At 34.9% G+C, this 20,646-nt stretch overlaps 1 protein-coding gene across 20 annotated transcripts in view; it reads right to left on the bottom strand.

Moving 5' to 3' along the window:
* Window positions 1-20,646, bottom strand: part of LCOR (ligand dependent nuclear receptor corepressor) — a 121,912-nt gene that overhangs the window by 49,000 nt on the left and 52,266 nt on the right. For all 20 annotated transcript variants that reach the window (XR_014071400.1, XR_014071393.1, XR_014071394.1 and 17 more), the window contains 2 exons: window positions 14,095-14,160; window positions 13,681-13,760 (listed from right to left, as the gene is read on the bottom strand). Coding sequence is in view for 5 of the 20 variants with exons in the window: in XM_081550664.1 (XP_081406790.1) it covers window positions 13,681-13,760; window positions 14,095-14,160 (146 nt within the window). In the remaining 15 variants the exon portion in view is untranslated. The remainder of the gene's footprint in view (window positions 1-13,680; window positions 13,761-14,094; window positions 14,161-20,646) is intronic.

The following is a 20,646-nucleotide window of genomic DNA, read 5'->3' on the forward strand; positions in this document are numbered from 1 at the left end:
TGGGGTCACAAAGAGCAGACACGACTGAGCGACTGAACTGAACTGAAAATTCTGTTGTTTACTCACGTAGTTCCCACATATTTCTTATCTTACATTTTAGTATTATGAAATGTTTATTTTCTAAGTGCTAGTGTTGGCAAAATGAACAATGTGTGTGTATGTGCGTGTAAAACTTAAAACTTAATTCTGTATACAGCTTTCAGGGAAAACTATGTCATCAATTTCAGTTGCTATGTTCTCTGGTAGCCTCACCAGTTTATGTCACTTTTCCAACATCCTTTTAAGGAAACTCCTTTTAAGGGAGCTGTGAGAGTGGTAGGGAGAGGTAGAGGGAAAGGGAGCTGCAGCAAGCTGTCAACACTTTGTGGTCTAATGACTCATCACCCAAAGCAGAAAAAAAAGATATACTGAACGGGTTCGGATCTTCTTCAACAGAAAAGCCCTCAAATTCTGTATTAAGCTTCTGGTTATCTAAAAATATGTAATCTATACAATTTATTTTTATCTTTATTACTTTTGGGGGAATGACAAAGAAATAAACACCTAAAAGATGTTTCCAAATAGGTTTACTCTATAACTTTTCTCTACAACTAAAAAGTACTACCTTTCTGTACTACTAGAAATGCTAAATGAAATTCTTCAGGCTAAACTGACACTACAAAACACTGCTAAGGGAAATAAGACATGATGTGCATAAAAAGGAGATAAACCATAATCATAAATTGGAAGGCTCAATACTGCTAATGTGACAATTCTCTCCAAAATGATCCACAGATTTGGTGCAACCCTAATAAAATCTTAATAGGTCTTTTTTAAGAATTGATAAGTTAATTAAAAAACATATAGGATCTAGAGCAAGTTTGAAAAAGAAAACAAATGGGATTCGTACAACTTGATTTCAAGATATAAAGATATAGCAATAAAGACACTGTAGTACTGATGTAAGGATAGACATATACAGTTCAATGGCACAGGACAAAGTTCAGAAATACGCCTACATGGTATATTATCAACTGACTTAAAGATGCCAAAATAATTCAATCTGGAGCGGGGGAGGAAGTCTTTTCAACAAATGATGCTAGAACTGGATTATCTTACAGAATACAATAAACCTCAATACTTACCTCATACAACATATACAAAAATTAACTAGAAATGGATAATAAATCAAAATGTCTAAGAGTTAACATCACTAAACTTTCAGAAGAAAATATGAAATTTTCTTGTGCTTGACAATGGATTAGGCAAACATTTCTTGAATAGGACATAAAATCCTGAGTTTTAAGAGAAAAAACTGATGAGAGGCTTTATATAGGATATATAAAGCACTATTACAGCTTAAGTCAGAGAAGGCAGTGGCACCCCACTCCAGTACTCTTGCCTGGAAAATCCCATGGACGGAGGAGCCTGGTAGGCTACAGTCCATGGGGTCGCTAAGAGTCGGACACGACTGAGCGACTTCACTTTCACTTTTCCCTTTCATGCTCTGGAGAAGGAAATGGCAACCCACTCCAGTATTCTTGCCTGGAGAATCCCAGGGACAGCGGAGCCTGGTGGGCTTCCGTCTATGGGGTCGCACAGAGTCGGACACAACTGAAGCGACTTAGCAGCAGCAGCAGCAACAGCTTAAGTATTTTTAAAAAGCAAGAAATATTATACTATGTTTCACACAGATATGTACAAAGAAAGATGCTCAACACACTAGTCACCAGGGAAATGAAAATGAAAATCACAGTGAGGTACTACAACAGACCTACCAGAACAGGTCAAGTTTAAAAGACCAATTATACAAAAATGTTGGCAAAATGTGCAACAGTGGAATTCCCATACACTGCTGATAGAAACACAAAATGTTTCAGTCACTTTGGTGCAATATATGACAGTATTTTATAAGGGTAAATGTGCAATTACAATATTATCCAGTAATTCCAATTCTAGGTATTGTATCCCTGAGAAATGAAAATATATGCCCAAAGACTTACATGTGAATAAGCCTAATAGCTAACATCTGAAAACAATTTAAATTCTACTTAAAAAGAAAAAAAGGATAAATAGTAGCATATCCAGGCCCACAGAGACTGACTTAGCAATAAAAAAACAAGAAGCGTCATATACAAAATCAGGAATATTTAAAAGTTATGCTAAGTGCAAGAAGTCAAAAATAAAAGACTATATACCTATAATTCCTAAAACATAAAATTCTAGAAAAGATAAAATTATAAAGATTGCCTGGGTCTGTGGGTCCAATAAAGTGACTGATTACAAAAGGGCAGGAGGAAACCTTTTAAGGTGAAGAAACTGTCTTGTACCTTGACTGTGATGGCAGTTATCAACTGTATACACATATTGAAATCCATTAATCTGTACTCTAAAATGAATTTATTTCATTATGTATAAATATTACCTCAATAAAAATCATTCAAAATAGATGCAGAGTATTAAAGATGTTAGATATTGAATGTATCACTGAATTATGACTTCTGAACCACCACGTGAAATCAAAGAAATGACCTTTACTTACATTTTCAGAGTCATAAAGAAATGTGACACATTTCCAAAAACTCACGTTATCTTTCTCTTCAAGCAAGCAAACTTGGAGGTTAAAAAAAACAGTATCTTTTACTTGCCATACACTTCTTTGCATAGTATTCTGACTAGATATGTCAGTGGCCATGAACTGGTGGCATTTTGATATTTTTTTCTATATCCTTAGATATAAATGAAGATAAGGCTGATTATTGCACAACATTTGGTCTTTGCCAATAAAGCTATATTAATTGGACTAAAAAGGAGGTATATGCATTAACAATTCCTTACCAAAGAAACCAGATTCCCCCTACAAAAACAGAAACCAATTTTGGAACACAGAAAAGACCAAATATCCTGTACCAGAAAGTAGATTAAAAAGGCATCGAAAAATGACAGGGACATGTCAAAAAGACATGGGAGGTTAGCTTGAAGAGGCCCCGACTAACCAGATCTTGGACACTACATGGTAACCTACTGAACAGAGAAAGAATCTTGACTTCAAACTGACAGAGGGAAAGAGAAAACTCATTCTCACAGTGTTGTTGTTCAGTTGCCAAGCAGTGTCCAACTCTTTGCAACCCCTTGAACTGCATGCAGCACACCAGGCTTCCCTGTCCAGCACTGTCTCCTGGAGTTTACTCAAACTCGTCCATTGAGTTGGTGATGCCATCCAACCATTTTATCCTCTGTTACCCCTTTCTCTTTCTGTCCTCAATCTTTCCCTCTGTCCTCAATCTTTCCCAGCATCAGTGTTTTTACCAATGAGTTAGCTCTTTGTATCAGGTGGCCAAAGTACTGGAGCTTCTGCTTCAGTATCAGTCCTTCCAATGAATATTCAAGGTTGATTTCCTTTAGGATTGACTGGTTTGATCTTGTAGTCCAAGGGACTCTCAAGAGTCTTCTTCCAGCACCACAGTTTGAAAGCATCAATTTTTCGGCGCTCACATTGGTACATGACTACTGGAAAAACCATAGTTTTGACTATATGGACTTTTGTTGGCAAAGTGACATTTCTGCTTTTTTAATATGCTGTCTAGGTTTGTCACAGCTTCTCTTCCAAAGAGTAAGCATCTTAATTTCATGGCTACAGTCACCGTCGGCAGTGATTTTGGAGCCCAAGAAAATAAAATTTGTTACTGTTTCCGCTTTTTTCCATCTGTCTGCCACGAGGTGATGGGACTGGATGCCATGATCTTAGTTTTCTGAATGTTGAGTTTTAACCCAGCTTTTAAAGCCAATTAAACAGTCCGTGGGGTCGCAAAGAGTCGGATACGACTGAGCGACTTCACTTTCACTTTTCACTTTCATGCATTGGAGAAGGAAATGGCAACCCACTCCAGTGTTCTTGCCTGGAGAATCCCAGGGACAGCGGAGCCTGGTGGGCTTCCGTCTATGGGGTCGCACAGAGTCGGACATGACTGAAGCGACGCAGCAGCAGCAAACAATTTATTAATAGAAGAAATAATGGAGTCGGAAAGATCACTATTTTCAAACCACTGGAAAAATAACTTAATCCAGCAAGAACTACCATCAATACTAAAACTGAAATGATGAAAGTTTTGTGAGTAAAAACTATTTACAGTCACTCAAAGTATCTATGTACAAATTACTTATTAATTATAAGAGGAAAAACAGTTAACATCTCAGTGGAGAAATGCAATGGGCATAAACCTTGTCAAAGTTAAAACCATTAAACTGACACTGTGTGCATTTCATGATGTGATGAACTAATAAGGATATCACTGGATATTCCTGCTAAAAGATCATGACCTGAATTTAATAATGAAGAAACTATCAAAAACCTAAATTAAGGGACATTCTACAAAATGAATGACATACACTCTTCAAAAATGTAACTGTCATTAAAAATACAGAAATAAAAGGGTGAGGAACCATTCTAGACCAAAGGAGACTGAAGAGTAATGAATCTCAAATTTAAAGAGTAACCTTAAATTGGATTTTGGGTTAAAGGAGTGGGTAAAAAACTGTTAAGTCATTGGGACAACTGGGAAATTTTAAATGAGATTCATAGATTAGACAGTATATCTAAGCTAACTTTCCTGACTTTTGGTAACTGTAAGGTGTAATTAGGTAAGTGGATATCCTTAGTCCTAGGAAATAGAGAAATAGACATGAAAATACTTAGGAGGAAAGAGGTATGAAGGATATGATGTCTATAACTTATTTTCATATGGTTCAGGAAGATGCAGGTGTGTGTGATATGCAATATTTGTGAAAGAGAAAGAAGAATGAATTAACAAGGCAAATATGGCAAACTAAGTGGCAAATCTAGGTAAAGGGCACGTGAAAATTTTTGTGCCATTCTTTTAACTTTTTTATAAATGTGCAATTATTGAAAGTTAGAAGTTTAAAAAAGTAGGGTGGACAAATGTTGAACCCTACTTTCCTTCCACAAGCCAAGTCTTCCTTGTTTCTCTCCTACTCTCTTCTCTATAATCCTAGCTCTCTTGCCATTAAATTATAATTGCTTGTGTTGTTGCTCTGATACACAGAGGAAGAAAAACACAGAGAGCAGTAAATAGGATATGGAAATCAATCAATTTCAGCATTCTCTTAATTCCAACAACCTGATGGAAGATACTCAAAACAGAATGAAACGTCTTGTCAAGGGCCAGACAGTAAATACTTGAGGCTTTGCAAGTCACACACAGTCTCTGTAACATCTCTTTCTTCCCCCTCCAAAACTACTTAAGCTTGTAGACATTACAAAAACAGACTGTGGGCTGGATTTTCTGACCCCTGATAGAATTATTTAATTTCTCTAAGAAGTATACAAAAGTAGCTCTATTGATCCCTGAAAATAGCAAGGACATTACTGAATAAATGAAGCAACAAAACTGTATCAGCATGGTAGTTAGTTGTCAGGGCAATAAATAGTTAATAAAGTTAAATTTTAAACAAAAAATAAAGATTTAACATTTCCTAAAGTTTCTTTTGTAACTCTAAAGTTTGTCACCTTTGAGTTTGCGTGGGGGGAGTAAGAATGGGGGAGGTTGCTTATATACCTGCTTATTTTCAAGAGATAACATCTCAGGAAAAGTAATGAAAGAAAAAATAACAAGTTTCACTTGGGAAAGGTTAAGAAGGCCTAGACTTAAGAAGTGTGATACAAAACTGATGGGGTGACATTTTAGAGCTGTTCCTGTCTAAATTCAAGATCATTCCCACGCTGTAATGGGGTTCTCCAAATTTAAATAGTATTAAAAAAAATTCATACCACTTAGTAAATCTGGGAATTACAAGCATATGTATGCATGCAGATTTTGTAATAATTATTTTAAAAAGACCTATGCAAGTAGAACATGGGTCTACAGTTATAGCCATGTCTGCTACCAACGGCTTACTGACATTTCAAGCAATAAGCTGAAAAGACCTGACAAGATGCAACTCATTGACTTAAATGCCACTCTTCTATGTCTTATTATTTTAAATGCCATCAAGTCTTAGGGAAAATGACTGCACCATTTTACATGCCTGTATTTTTTAAGGTCAGTTATCTAAAAAGAAACCTTCTTATTTTGTGTAAATTACTGCTTTTTACATTAACTAAATATGAATTGTTAGGCTTAATACAATGTTTACTGTATACCAATGTTATCTTTGGGCTTCTCTGATGGCTCAGCTGCTAAAGAATCCGCCTGCAGTGTGGGAGACCTGGGTTCAATCCCTGGGTTGGGAAGCTCCCCTGGAGAAGGGAACAGCTACCCACTCCAGTATTCTGGCCAGGAGAATTTCATAGACTGTATAGACAGACCATGGAGTCGCAAAGAGTTAGATACAACTGAGTGACTTTCCCTTTCAACGTTATTTTCAATTTTGTTAAGCAGACCAACAGGTTAAAGAACAGGAAAACAACGCAGTTTGAAGCCTGACTACATATCAAGAGGTAAATACAGTATTAAAAATGTCCAATAAACGTACCACAAATGACTCTTATCAGTATATCTAATTGTTATTACTGTCCATGGAAATTAAGCCTAAAGTGCAAGTAGTGGCAAATGGCTATTACTACTATTTTATTTAATTCACCAGTATCTATAATCAGCACTTGCTGTTAGTTTTTCTTCCGTTAGACATGTATAGTTTTTAAAACTATTTTCTTTTGCTAACTACTACCTTTTAAACATTACAAGAGAATGAAGCAGGGAACATTACTCTCCATGACAGAGCTTTGGTTCTGGGCAAGCAAGTTGTCAGTATTCCCTGGTATCTCAGTGGTAAAGAATCTGCCTGCAGTGCAGGAGACCAGGGTTTGATCCCTGGGTTGGGAAAATCCTCTGGAGGAGGAAATGACAACCCACTCCAGTATTCTTGCCTGGAAAATCCCATGGACAGAGGAGCCTGGCGGGGTACAATCCATAGGGTCGCACAGAGTCAGACACGACTGAAGCGACTAAGCAACGGCAACAAAGCAGGTTGGAGGATTTAAATCTCCTTTAATTTCATTAGCCACCAATATTCCATATGCAAGGAGGGATCCATTTTTTACTTCTCTGGTATACTCTCTGGTTTACCACAGAATCAGACATTTAACAAATTTGGCAAATAATTAGTATTATCTGCTTAATTCTAACCACATAATATTGGATAGAACTGATCTCCAATTAATGGTTTCTCTGAATCTCTATGTTTGCCTTAGGTGAAAAAAGTCCACAGACTGGGAGTATATATTAAAAAAAACACAACACACACACACACACACACAAATCACCCTCCTCCCTGACAGAAAAAAAACTCTGATACTGAATCCTGGATGAGCACTGATTCACCATGTCAAGTGGTTTTTCTTAATCTTTTAAAATAATCTATATAAAAGCCTCTGGAAATACAACAAGGTTGCTGCTGCTGCAACAAGGTTAGCTCTTGCAATTTAGATTTGTACACTTAACTTCATAAGTAATTAATCATGTACTAATGTGTGGTGTTCATTCAACTTATCCTGTATTTATTTAAGTCTCCTAAGTAAATAACTCTTAAACTTCTCAGATTTGTTTTTTCTTTCTCAGTCCTAACAGACAGGCACTATATTCATACATTTTTCTTCCACAGTTCCACTTACATAATAGGTACTGTGAATACTTATTGAGTTGTGGTTCTCTAGGACAAGATGACAGACAAGTCATTATCAGCAGCGTTGAATATGCTCAAACCAATACATTCAACATAAACACATGCTGTAGAATACAATGAGAAAATAATAACTTAGATTTAGCATGTGCTCTTACTATAAATTTCAATGTGTTAAAATTGAAATAAAAATTAAAATGTAAGAAGGATATCTCTAAAACTTCTAATTAGTGCATACTCAAAAAGAGAGGAAATTATGAAATGTTCAGAGTAAACACAACAGACTAATAATAGACATGAAAAGTATCTAGTTATATGATTCCTGAGACTAGATGGGCACTGAAAGAGGTATATAATTTTGAAAGTGAAAAGTGAAAGTGAAGTCGCTCAGTCTAGTCCGCCTCTTTGTGACCCCATGGACTGTAGCCCACCAGGTTCCTCCATCCATATGATTTTCCAGCCAAGAATACTGGAGTGGGTGCCATTTCCTTCTCCAGGGGATCTTCCTGACTTACTCCCATCTTATTGCTGGTTACTTACAAAAGTAAATTCTCTGCCCTTCCTGTGTCTGCCTATCTAGACCTATATAGTCTTCAAAAATGTACCTCAAGTCCTAACTTCTTAAAACATTCTCCTAACATGATTGTCAAATACTGAACTTACTAATAATAGCCTTATAATAAACTTAAAGAGCATAAACAATTCATATTTTTATACAACATCCCATCTCACATTATCCTTAGTTATTAAAACATCCATACTCTTTACAATAGCTATCTCCATCTAGGCCAAGTTCAAGAACAGCCATTATCATACACTGATTCAGTGCTTAAAATTAGTCCATTTTTAGGGATATGAAATACTGAAAGTAATTTTTAATTCTTCCCATCTCTCCAGTACTCCCTCACTACTATTGCATCAGCTCTTCATGCTATCAACACAATCCTACAATTAATAAAAGCATCACAAGATAGCTTCTGATATAGAAATACAGATGTATGGGTACATATATTTAAGTACTAACAACATATTTTCTAGCTCAGACAACTAAGGATGTCTAGAAGCAATGATGTTCTAGTACCAATGAGTATACCTAGTACTTTGCTCTCTTATACAATTTTCCAAATAAAAGAAACAAGGAAGAATGGATCAGTTCAGTTGCTCAGTCATGTCTGACTCTTTGCGACCCCATGGACCGCATCACGCCAGGCCTCCCTGTCCATCACCAACTCCCGGAGTCTGCCCAAACTCGTGTCCATCGAGTCGGTGCATCCTCTGTTGTCCCCTTCTCCTCCTACCTCCAGTCTTTCCCAGCATCAGGATATATGTATATTTATGGCTGAGTCTCTTCACTGTTCACCTGAAACTGTCAAAACACTGTTAATTGGCTATACCCCAATGCAAAATGCTTTTGGTGTTTAAAAGAAAAAAAAGAAATGAGGATTCCTTGGAGAAATCCAAGGTTGGGATAGAGAAAGCAAAGGTAAGTGTGGAACAGTTTGTGGGGCCAAAAAGTAAAGAATTGATAGAAACATGCTAAAAAAAAAAAAAAAAAGATGAAAAGCCAACCAGAATGGGCTTTCAACGGACAAACCTAAAACAACTCAAACTACAAAATTAATACTGATTGTAATAAATTATAATCCAAAGAACAAAATAAGAATTCGTGAGTCGACACTGACAGGTAAACAACAAAAACATAGAGAAGGGAAACATCTTCCTTACAGTAAGATTTCAACAAATAGAGTTCAAAGAAATAATACAATTAGGAAAGCATCATTTGGTAAACACCATGGTAGTATTTTTTTTCACACAAGATTAATCAATTGACACTAAAATTATGATGGGAAAAAAATATTTACAAAATCTCAAAGTATGTCTCCACAAGTTACCTATCAAGCACAAAAGGGAAAAAAAAGGAAACCCTACAGTAAAGAAAACTTGGCAGACACAATCTTAACCAAGTGATCAAAGTAAACATCACCATGTGCTTCCTGACATGGTACACTACGGATGACACAATGTCAATTCTGTGCAATTCTTGCCAAATATGCATAACCTGAATTCAATTATGAGGAATCATCAGACAAACTGAGGAACCATCAGACAAATCAATTTGCTAGCATTCTTCAAAATTGTCAACATCATGAAAGGCAAAGAAAAACAGAACTAGACTAAAGGAGACAAAGGAGACATGATAACTATATAACAAAGTGTGGTCCTAGATTGACTCCTGGACCAGAAACATGACTTTATTGGGGTAACTGGTGAATTCTGAAAGATTTGCAGGTTATAATATTTTATCAATGTTTATCTCCTGATTTTTATCATTGTATTGTGGTTACATAAGATATTATCATTTGGGAAACCTTGGTATAGAGGAATTTATTATTTTTTTGCAAGTGTTTTATATGTCTAAAATTATTTCAAAAAGAAGCTAAGAAAAAGTATAAGACTCATAAGTGTATAGTACACAGAAAGCTTTTTGTATATACACTTGGCATATGTAAGCACTCAAAAACAGTTAGCTGTAATATTATAATTCTCCAACTTTTATTACGTATACTGACTTCTTAGTTATTCATTTAGTACATATTTTAGAGTTATCTACTACATGCCCAACAAACAGGAAAGGAAGGAAAGAAGGGAGAAACCAAGTAAGGCAGGCAGGTGGACAGTCACTCATTAACAGACTCCTAGCACAACTGAGACTGGCTATTTCAAATATACTCATGCCCACTTACACTCTTATTCTCTTCCTCTTCCAAACTAAGTAATTTCAAATACTACTTAATTCTTATTCTACCACTTTCCATATTCATGTTTCTAGCTTTGTAATCAAAATCCATGTACTCTAAAAACATGGATTAGATCCCAGCTATGCAACTTTGCCCATAACTTAAGACTCTGATCCTTCCCGTTTCTTTATTTGTAAAACTGGGATGATTTTAACCAACTTTATAACTAACTTTACAGGGATGTTGTTGTGAGAATTAAATGGGAACAAATAAAAGTAACTGGCACATAGTAGGTGCTCAAAAAAATGTTACTTGTCTTTCCCATACAAAATATATTTTCTAACTGCTGAAGTGTAGATGAACAATCATTTTACTAATTTCTAAGTAAGTCCCTGATATATTTTCCAAAAAGGCAACTTCACATTTTTCACTAGATATTTTTAAAGTATTAGTTGCTCAGTCGTGTCCGACTCTTTCCAACTTCATGGACAGTACCCCACCATGCTCCTCTGTCGATGGAATTCTCCAAGCAAGAACACTACAGTGGGTTGCCTTTCCCTTCTCCAGGGGATCTCTCTGACCAACCCAGGGATCAAACCCAGGTCTCCTGCACTGCAGGCAGATTCTGTGACCAACTGAGTCACGAGGGAAAGACAGGTATTTTTGAAAGTAAATGTAAATAATGTATTTATTTTATCCATTCTAATAGTCAGTATCCAATGAAAATCCAATTAACTAAAAACAATTAGGAATAACCTGCATTTCATTCTTAAATATCAGACTAGTATTTCTAACAGCTTTTTCAAACATTATCTGACATCTCACCATGCCAACCTCAAAATTCCAATATTGTGCTCTATGCTGCCACCTCTTGGCTGTTAACCATTCTCTCCACATACGTCTTTCATTTTTGGAATCTTACGGGCTTCCCTCATAGCTCATTCGGTAAAGAATCTGCCTGCAATGCAGGAGACCTGGGTTCGATTCCTGGGTTGGGAGGATTCCCTGGAGAAGGAAATGAGAATCCATTCCAGTATTCTTTCCTGGAAAATTCCATGGACAGAGGAGCCTGAAAGGCTACAGTCCATGGGGTCACAAGAGTCAGACACAACTTAGCAACTAACACCACCACTACCAAAGTCAGCCAAGTCTCAACCAAACATTGGTATAATTAACTTCCAGATCTACCCCTTCTCAGAGAAGATGCACAAATGTCTGGAAAGAGTTTCAACACAATCACTTTAAATCTAACACAACTAAATCTATGTATTTGACAAATTATGTTTTCTAGGCTCTCCCTATTTTCACATACATAGGCATTATGGCTGTCTCCAATAAAAATAAATGCCAAAGACAGGTAGCGAAATGTCTAATGGAGAAAACTAGCTTTCCCAGATCTAGCTGGCCTTTCAAACAAATATTCTAACTAGAATAGTAACTAAAAATTATAGAACTACAAACAGTAAGAACAACTGCTACATGGTTAAATGCTACATGGTTCCATGCCTTGCTATTTCTGTATTTTCTTCTAAAAATATTCATGAAATACATGTTTTATCCTCATGGCAATGGGAAACTCAATCATATTACAAGAATATACTGTACTCTATTATCGACCATTGAAGAGCTTTCCTCCCAATTCTCTTCTGAAAAAAAAGGTAATCAATCATTGGCTCCTTCTGTACTATCAAAATGCCTATTAAATAACTTGCTCAATAATTGGTCACAACATATATGCATGTACACACACAGACACATAGTTTAAAATGATGAACTTAAATTAACTTCATTGGTAGCTGCTTAATTTTCCAGTCTTTTCCAAACCACAATAAATTTCAAAACACTTTACTCATTAATTCAGTAAAAACAGACCATCCTGGATAGTCACAGCAATAATTTTTTCATGTACTTAAGCAAGAAAAAGATGCCATAAAAGAAGAATATTAAAATGCTCTTAAATTAGCTTTGATTTTAAAGCAACTTGCCAACAATGGTAAACAATGGTAGAGTGGCTATATGCAAGGGTACAAAAAAGCATAAGTCACGGTCCGCGGTCTTCAGAAGTTGACAATGTAGTCAGGAACACAAGATTCAAACACAGAAAAGGATTAATAACAGAAGGCAGAATATTAATTGACAAATAATTGGTGTAATATTTACTACAACAGTGTGAAGTGTTGAACCAGCAGTAAGAGCAGAGGTATACCATTTATAAGAAAGGGGAGTTAAGGTAAGAGTAAGAGCAAGCAGAATTTCAAGCTTTAAAGAACAAGTGCAATGGCCTAGTTCAAACGGTAAAAGCATGTTGTTTAATATAAATGATCAGACCAATTTTATGTAGAAGACTAGTAGTATTGGTAAGAGAAGTGGACTAACCTGGGAGGGTACTGAGACTCTGAGCATTAGGCTAATGAATCCCAAAGACAACTGTCAAGTCACCAGAGACTGAGTGCAGGTTAACAGTTCCATACTACTTGAAGGGTGAGGGTTAGGGGAAGGTAGGGAGGAGACGGGTTTAACAATGTACCAGTGCTTAACACACTGACAAAAACTGAGAGAGAGGAATCATTATTTCAGTAGCCCAGAAAAATGTTAATGGTATGAACTACGGTGATGACTGTGAAAAGAGAAAAAATGATATTCAATACAAAGAAGAACTGATACAACCTGATCAATGATTTTGAAGTCAGAAGTGTACAAGGAAAAGGAAGGAATTAAAAATGTTTCCAATGTTTTAAACATTTCCATGGAATAGAAATACCATGAAAAGAAACATAAGACTGTAAATCATTATAAAGAATTTCCAACAACAGAAATGTCTAAACCAAAATTCTTTTTATGTTTAACACAAAGCAATAAAACAAGAGAAACCCTAAGGTGCAGCCAGTTTCTACACCTGAATACAAACAGCATCCATGCTCAGATATTATGAAGAAACATAAGGCGGCATAAACCATAGTCCATCGTAAGTCTATGTGAATTAATAACTACGTGATCTAGGTCCTTGTTATTGTACAAATGACTCCTATTACATGAATTACCATACATTTCATATTTAAAATAACACAACAGTTTGAGACCTAGTTAATTATTCTGTCCAGTGAACTACATAAATAGAGCATTGCATGTTGGGATACAGATTTCTCAACAGACTAATCAACAGACTAGAAACAGTCTAAATCGCTAAACCGAGTTTCTATCCAATCCTTCATAAATGAACATGGAATCCGTACTCATACAAATCCTCCAACAAAGTAACCAAGTTTTGGGAAAATAAAATCTATAAAATACCACACTAGACAAGTTTCACAAGTTTCTTGGTTACCTTTACTTTATCTCTTCTCAAGCAACAGAACAGACAATTTTCATCAAAAGTCCAATCAGAAATGCTTTCAGGTTCACAGTCTGCAAAAATAGTAAGAATAACAAATTAACAGTCACAAAAGAAGATTTTTCAGGAAACAAATGAGAACTAATTTCAAAAATATTATCTGGTTTAACTACAGCAAAAATACAGGCTCCTTATCTGCAATAATTGCTCACTAGTTGATATACCTTATTCATAAATATATTTGCATTATCACAGATAACTACATACAAAAAGATGCTTACATGAGCATAGCGTCATCCACATAAAACTGTGAATAAAAAGGAGAAGGAGACTGGGGCTTAAGTCACACCAAGATATCATTTACGTCACCAGGAAGAATTTGAAATACCAAAGAAAGATTTTGAATACCTTTAAATAAACTGAGATCTTTTAATAATGCAGGTCCAAACAGCCCTTCAAGAATACTTTCAAACCCTGAAAGGATGAAAAAAATTCATTATTACAATAATATTCCCTACAGTAATTTTAACCTAGTTGCATGAAAAAATGATGGTGCTTTCTTTTCATTCTCAAGGACCTCCAGATTGTTACTGAAAGGATGCTGAGGAGAGTGTCAATGACCAATCTAAAAGGAGCATTTGCATTTTTGTCAGTGATTAACATTCAATACAAATTCACAACCCATTCAAGGACAATACAAAACAACAGTAGAAATAACCAATGAAGGAATGTAAATTCATGAGCTCTCTTACCATCTTACAAAATTCCAAATACCTCTTCACATAAACTTTCAAACTTCATTTTAAGAGGCACCTTTCCCAATGAAGAGTCAAACTGCTTCAAAATTTTCAGTGTTCTGGGTTAATCTAAACAGCATATTTCTGAATATGAACTGAATTAATAGATTCTTCAATCTAACAGTTTTTTAAGAAGGAAAAGTTTCACTGAAAACATTTGTATCACAAAAAGAAAAAGACCTTTGTCATTAGTTCACACTGCCACAGTAACTACTGGGCTCCTTTATGAAACATTGATTATACATACAAAAAGAGAGAAAGAGAATTCAAAGATACTTATACATAGATGTTTAAAATATTATCACTTTCTATCAGTATAAAGTAGAAAATGAAAACAAAAAATAAACATTTCTAATTTATTACCTCAAATACTGCTGATTAACTCAATGAAAAAGAAGTCAAAAAATATTTTTGTCACCTTGCTGTCTTCTATGGGTATTAAGAGTAAGGAGGAAAATGCAAAAGAGAAGCAAACTGTACCGTCATACAACACAACAAATAATGGGTTAGTGCAGCAGTTCCCAAACTATATGTATCATGACCTCATTTGGAGCTCAACTAAGTAAAACAAGAGGTCTACAAATCCATGACCTTAAGAAAGAAATGGTCTTATGCATTCAATGTACACACAACTTTTCAAATGTATAGAAATATTATTGTAATTAAGAAAATATGTAAGTTTTACTGAATTCCTAGTAGTTTGGGTCACTATGCATTTCGTCACATAATCTGATTATCACCTAAGGGTTTACAATTTTTAATTGTTAAAAAGTACCCCTACATTCAAAAGTGAGGGAACCACTAATTTAAAATCCTAAAACCAATGGACACGTGAGGCCCACAAACAGGGACGTTTCCTAACCACAAATACAATCACCAGAAAGAGTTCGGAAAGTAATGGGGTAGGAAAGATGGTCCCAAGAAACAGTATCTTATCTCCTTATAAGAGTAACACTGTAATGTAAAGGATTCATTTGTCCTTAATATTAAGTCATCATATTCAATAGGGTAAACACTAGAGTTTGTATCATCTACACTGTAGTTACTTGACTTTCCTGTACTATTTTCATGATTTCTAGATTCTAGTTTTTTCATTTATTATTAACAATCACTGGTTTTTCAACTTTCTTTTGTTCTTCCCATCAAAATTATTCCAAGGACATTAGCAAAACCAAACTACCCATTCAGACAAATGGGAAATATCTACCCTGTTTATTATTTTGCCTACTATAATTAAAACACTGTTCACTAAATTACTATGTCCTCTTTTCTCTACACTAGGGAGGATCAAGTGTTGGGCTAAGGTTTTTGAGGGTGGGTAGGTGGTGGTGAGGGAATGAGAAGGAATTGCTCGATACTGCCTATCTTGGGTCTGCAAACCAGGTATTTTTAACACTAGCTTACAAAGAAAAAAAAAAATCCTGTAGCCTGCCTCTAGAGCCCTCTTACTCCCAAAATGGATTTCTAACTTCACAAATATTAATGAAAGTGTTTCAATATCTGGCAAGTACCAAGTACACACTGCAAATAACTAAAGGGGATTATGGGTGGCTCTTATTCTGAAGAGCAAATCTAATATGCTTTCACCTGGATTTATACGAAATAATAACAAATTCCAAATGTGTATGCTTAGCATAAATTCTTGAAAGGGAAAAATGTAAATATAGCAAAAAATAATACTAAGAAAGAAAAAAATCAAATAAAAGCCTTGGGAGGTAAAATTTTAAAAATTGCAAAAGATAAACAGAATTAGAAAGAATAGTAAGAACATCAACAACACAGAAACACTAATAAAAATTGAATCACATTATCAAAGAGCAGGAAAAGGGAAAGACCAAAAATAATCAAACAAGGAAAAAAATCTGGTCATAAAAGCAAAGATTTAACCACAACTAATTTTGATCAAAACAGCAACTGTATACAAGTCACTACTCTTTTGCTCATGTCTGCAACAATACATTAAACCATACAAATACTGATCAGACACTGTTAAGCCATATTTTGCCTACTCCGCTTAACTGAATTTAATACCACTCAGTTTTATTAATATTAAATATTGAATTTAGCAGTTGCATAGCAACAAGGAATGTCTCATGTGCTATGCTTGACATTAACAAAAGGCAAATAAGAAAAGAATAAATGTATTCAAAATTTATACCATGATCTCATAGAAAAGCCATGAAGATCAACAACAAAATGCCAAGGAAAATTAAATACATAATGAAAAAGACAGCTATGTCATTATGTTCAATCACCAGGGCTTAAAACTCACCTGTATGTAACATATTACATGTAAAGAAATATTAATAATTTTATTGAGCATGACTACTGGCCAAAGAATCCCTATCCAACATTGCAACTGGAGTGAAAGCTGGTCTCCAATCTCTTCTCACTGCAAGCTGAAGACAATCAGTGTGTTTTCAGACTGTCTTCCTAAAACACTACTTTAACAATGTGACCATCTGTTCAGCAAAACCACACTTTGTTTAAAAAACAAATCCCAAATTCCTAAGTCTAGCAATAAAAACTATTTATAGTTAATAATTTGACCCTAACCTACCACTGACAGCCTTATTTCTCAAAACTTTCCTGCTCATTATCACAGCTCCAACCAAGCTGGTATTCTAATGTGTTCAATCATCTATCATTTCTATGTCCTCATATTTTCTGAAGCCTTTTCATTTCACTTCTGCCCAAATATATTATCTCCGTCAAGGCATTCTTCACCTTATTCAACAAATAGATATTTGCTTATCTAACATACATTAACCAAAAGCCTACTACCTATCAGGGACAGTGACAGGCATTGAATACGTAGGCAATGATGAACAGACATGATACCCACCCTCATGGAGACTGGGTTTCCAGTTTTCTCATTCTCAGAATTCACATTATCACTCCCTCTCTTTTAAATAAATGTTAACTGCCCTATGTTTTCTCTCTTCTGTTAACATTACATGCAAAGCACTGTCTGTGTAAGTATTCTGTAATGTAAGATTTGTCATAGGCTATCTAAACCCGGCTTCTGTTTTTCTTTCCATATGTTTACGTCCTCAAGGAGATTTAACACGCAAAGAAGGCTAGGAAGGAAGGCCTTCCTGTTTCCCACAATGTTCCTCTTATACTAGGGCTCTCGGGGTTTTAGCTTGATTTTAATAGTCTACCTCGCAAAAACAAAAGACAGAAGATTAAAATTTCTCACATATTAGCCTCTTCAATCTAAATCATAATCTCTACTCTATTTCTAACCAAAATGGGAAAAGCAGATTATGAAAAGTAATGAGAGGAATATATCAAATATACAGCCAACTGAAGTAAGCAACAGCCTGTACTTCTGAAATAAGAAAAATATTATAGATGGAATGAAAAAATGGTTCATGGGTCCTGGAAACTTTTCCTGAGAGAACAGTACAGTGATTATCAGTCTGAGAGACAATTTTCACATCAAGGTCCCTTGGATATCTTACAAAGCTTGGTGCCTGGTATAAAAAAAAAGAGCTCAATCTTCAATACAGTATCATTATTTTATAAAATATCAGTTCAAAGGTGCTTGCTGGTAACAATCATCAACTAGTATCTTAATACACAAAAAAAGAGACTGATAGTATCTCAAGTTTTTTGCTTAAAACTGAGGGTTTTAACTTGGGAAAACCACACTTACCTTCATTAAAAGTAAGAACCAAAACGAATAATTAAAAAGCACCAGATTATACAATCTTATACACTCAATCCAAAGGAATAGAGGTAATTAAACCCTTTTTATCAATGTTTCAGCTACTTTAAGGTATCTATCATACAACCAAAGCAGTCTGGATGAACTTCTACATGTAATGAGCAAAAACCAGGCTTGTCTTCCCATTACTCTAGGCAATCCGCCCCTGCTGGACAACTACACTCTTAATTAAGACTTCTTCCTCTCTCCCTGAGCATCTGCTCCCAGCCCACACTCTGTGAGGAGCACATTTGCTGGCTCACTTACCATCCTGAGAATCACCCAGCACAAAAACTGATGAAAAAACCTGATCAGACATACTGAAGACAAACAATAACCTAGTCAAAACTAACAGCCCAAACTGAAACAGAATTAACGAAGAAAAATACTAGGGGTTGAAAAAAATTACAAATAGTGTTTCTGTTGAAGCCAGGGAAGAACAGCATTTAAAACAAAAAGCAAGCTGCTCTAGAAAAGGAGTGGAGAATATGTTTGGGGAGGGGAAAAAGAAAACCCAAACTGCCAAAATAACAAAATTAAAGTACTAAATAGAAAAAAATACATCAAATTAGCAATTTAAAAAAATTCAAGAAATGTCCTCATAATGCATAGTAAATCTGAAGACAAAGAAATCATGTGAAAAAGATTAGAGATGAGGAGGCCAGGACATTCAGTTTATCTGTGAAAGATTTCCAGAACAAGAGCAAAGAATAAAAATTTTCAAAAATTAAATTTAAGAAATGGGGGTGGGATGAAGGCAGAAGATGAGAACAAAAAGAAAACTTCCTAATGTTGAATCTGTTTTGCATCTTCATAGTTAACTTATTCTGAGAAGTACTGGGAGGAATACTCAGGAGAAAAAAAGCATACTGATACATGTAAAACTCTCCTGGCAGAATATTTGAATTTCAAAAATAAAAGTTTAAAAGCTCCAAAATAAGGGGAAAATTTTACTTAATTTACACAAAATAAAGAGGAAAGAGATTCAGAATGACAATCATTTCATCAGTAAAAGTAAATGCTAAAAGCCAATGGAGCTACGTTTACAAAATTCTGAAGGTTAAAAAAAAACTTTTAAAGCCAATCTATTATTCACAGATATGGATAAAATAAAAATACTAGATATGCTCTGATTTAAAAAGTAAGACATCCATTTACTCTGAGTACTAGTAACAGTTAGTTAAAGTAGTTGAGCTAAAATAAAAAATTCAGAACAAAGACCTCCTAAAAATGACAAACACTTTATACAAAAAATAACGGTGTTTGGCTGAGTTCCTTGCTGTTCACCTGAAACTTGCAACACTGTTTGTTAATCGGTTATATCCCAATACAAAATAAAAAGTTAAAAAAAAATAATGGCAAGCAATGTACCAGTAAAACTAATAGTTAAGTATAAACACTTGTTACTAATATGAGGAGATTCAGTTTAATATGAGATAAAAAATTCTTTAAATAAACACAATATAATTTTTTAAATTAATGATTTAGGAGTAACATCCCAAACTATTAAAAAAAATCTTAGGTGAAGAAGAGTAAATAAAGTATGCTTAGATCAAGTGTGTATGCAGGATGAGGGAACAATTTATAATAGTCATTACTTTTGATGTTGATAAGAAAATGTAGGTTTAAAATAAATTTGCTTTAGAATGTATGGATAAGGCTGAAGAATTTCCAATCACCAGAAGAAATAAAGAACAACAAAGAACAATTATAAAAGGAAGTAAAATTTAAAACTAAACAAAAAGTAAGCATGCTAAACAAGAAACAAAAAAACAATTTCAGGAAAAATGTCAAACATGTACATGTTACAATAAATATTAATCAATTAAATTAACTAAGCAAAAGAGAAAAAAGTGACAGGGCACAGCATGAGCTTCCCTGTCTGTGGTAAAGAATCCGCCTTCCAATGCAGCAGACCCAAGTTCGATCCCTGGGTCGGGAAGATCTGGAGACGGGAATGGCAAGCCACTAGAGTATTCTTGCCTGGGAAATCCCACAGACAGAGGAGCCTGGTGAACCATGAGGCTGCTGAAGATGGGACACGACTGAGTGACTAAACAACAGGGCATGGTAACATACAGTTCATAACTGACTCAAAGTGACACAGGTATGTTAAACTAAAGAGGGAGGCATAGCTATGAGAAAAATGTAAAAAGATAAGAAGAAAGGAAAGCAATAAAGATGGCAATAACAATCAGAATTATTCAAGGATAAAAGTATAAAACATAGATAACTAATAAGAATCTACTGTACAACAGGGAACTCTACTCAATACTTGGTAATGGCCTATATAGAAAAATAATTTTAAAAAAAGAGTGAATACGTGGATATGTATAACTGATTCACTTTGCCGTACATGTGAAACTAACACAACACTGTAAATCAACTACAGTCCAATAAGAATTTAAAAAAGAAAAAAAAAGCATAAAACAAAAAAGTGAAGAAGTTTTC

Source organism: Giraffa tippelskirchi, chromosome 2 (assembly GCF_054371585.1).
Source record: "Giraffa tippelskirchi isolate mGirTip1 chromosome 2, T2T-mGirTip1v1.2.pri, whole genome shotgun sequence".
Taxonomy (NCBI): Eukaryota; Metazoa; Chordata; class Mammalia; order Artiodactyla; family Giraffidae; genus Giraffa; species Giraffa tippelskirchi.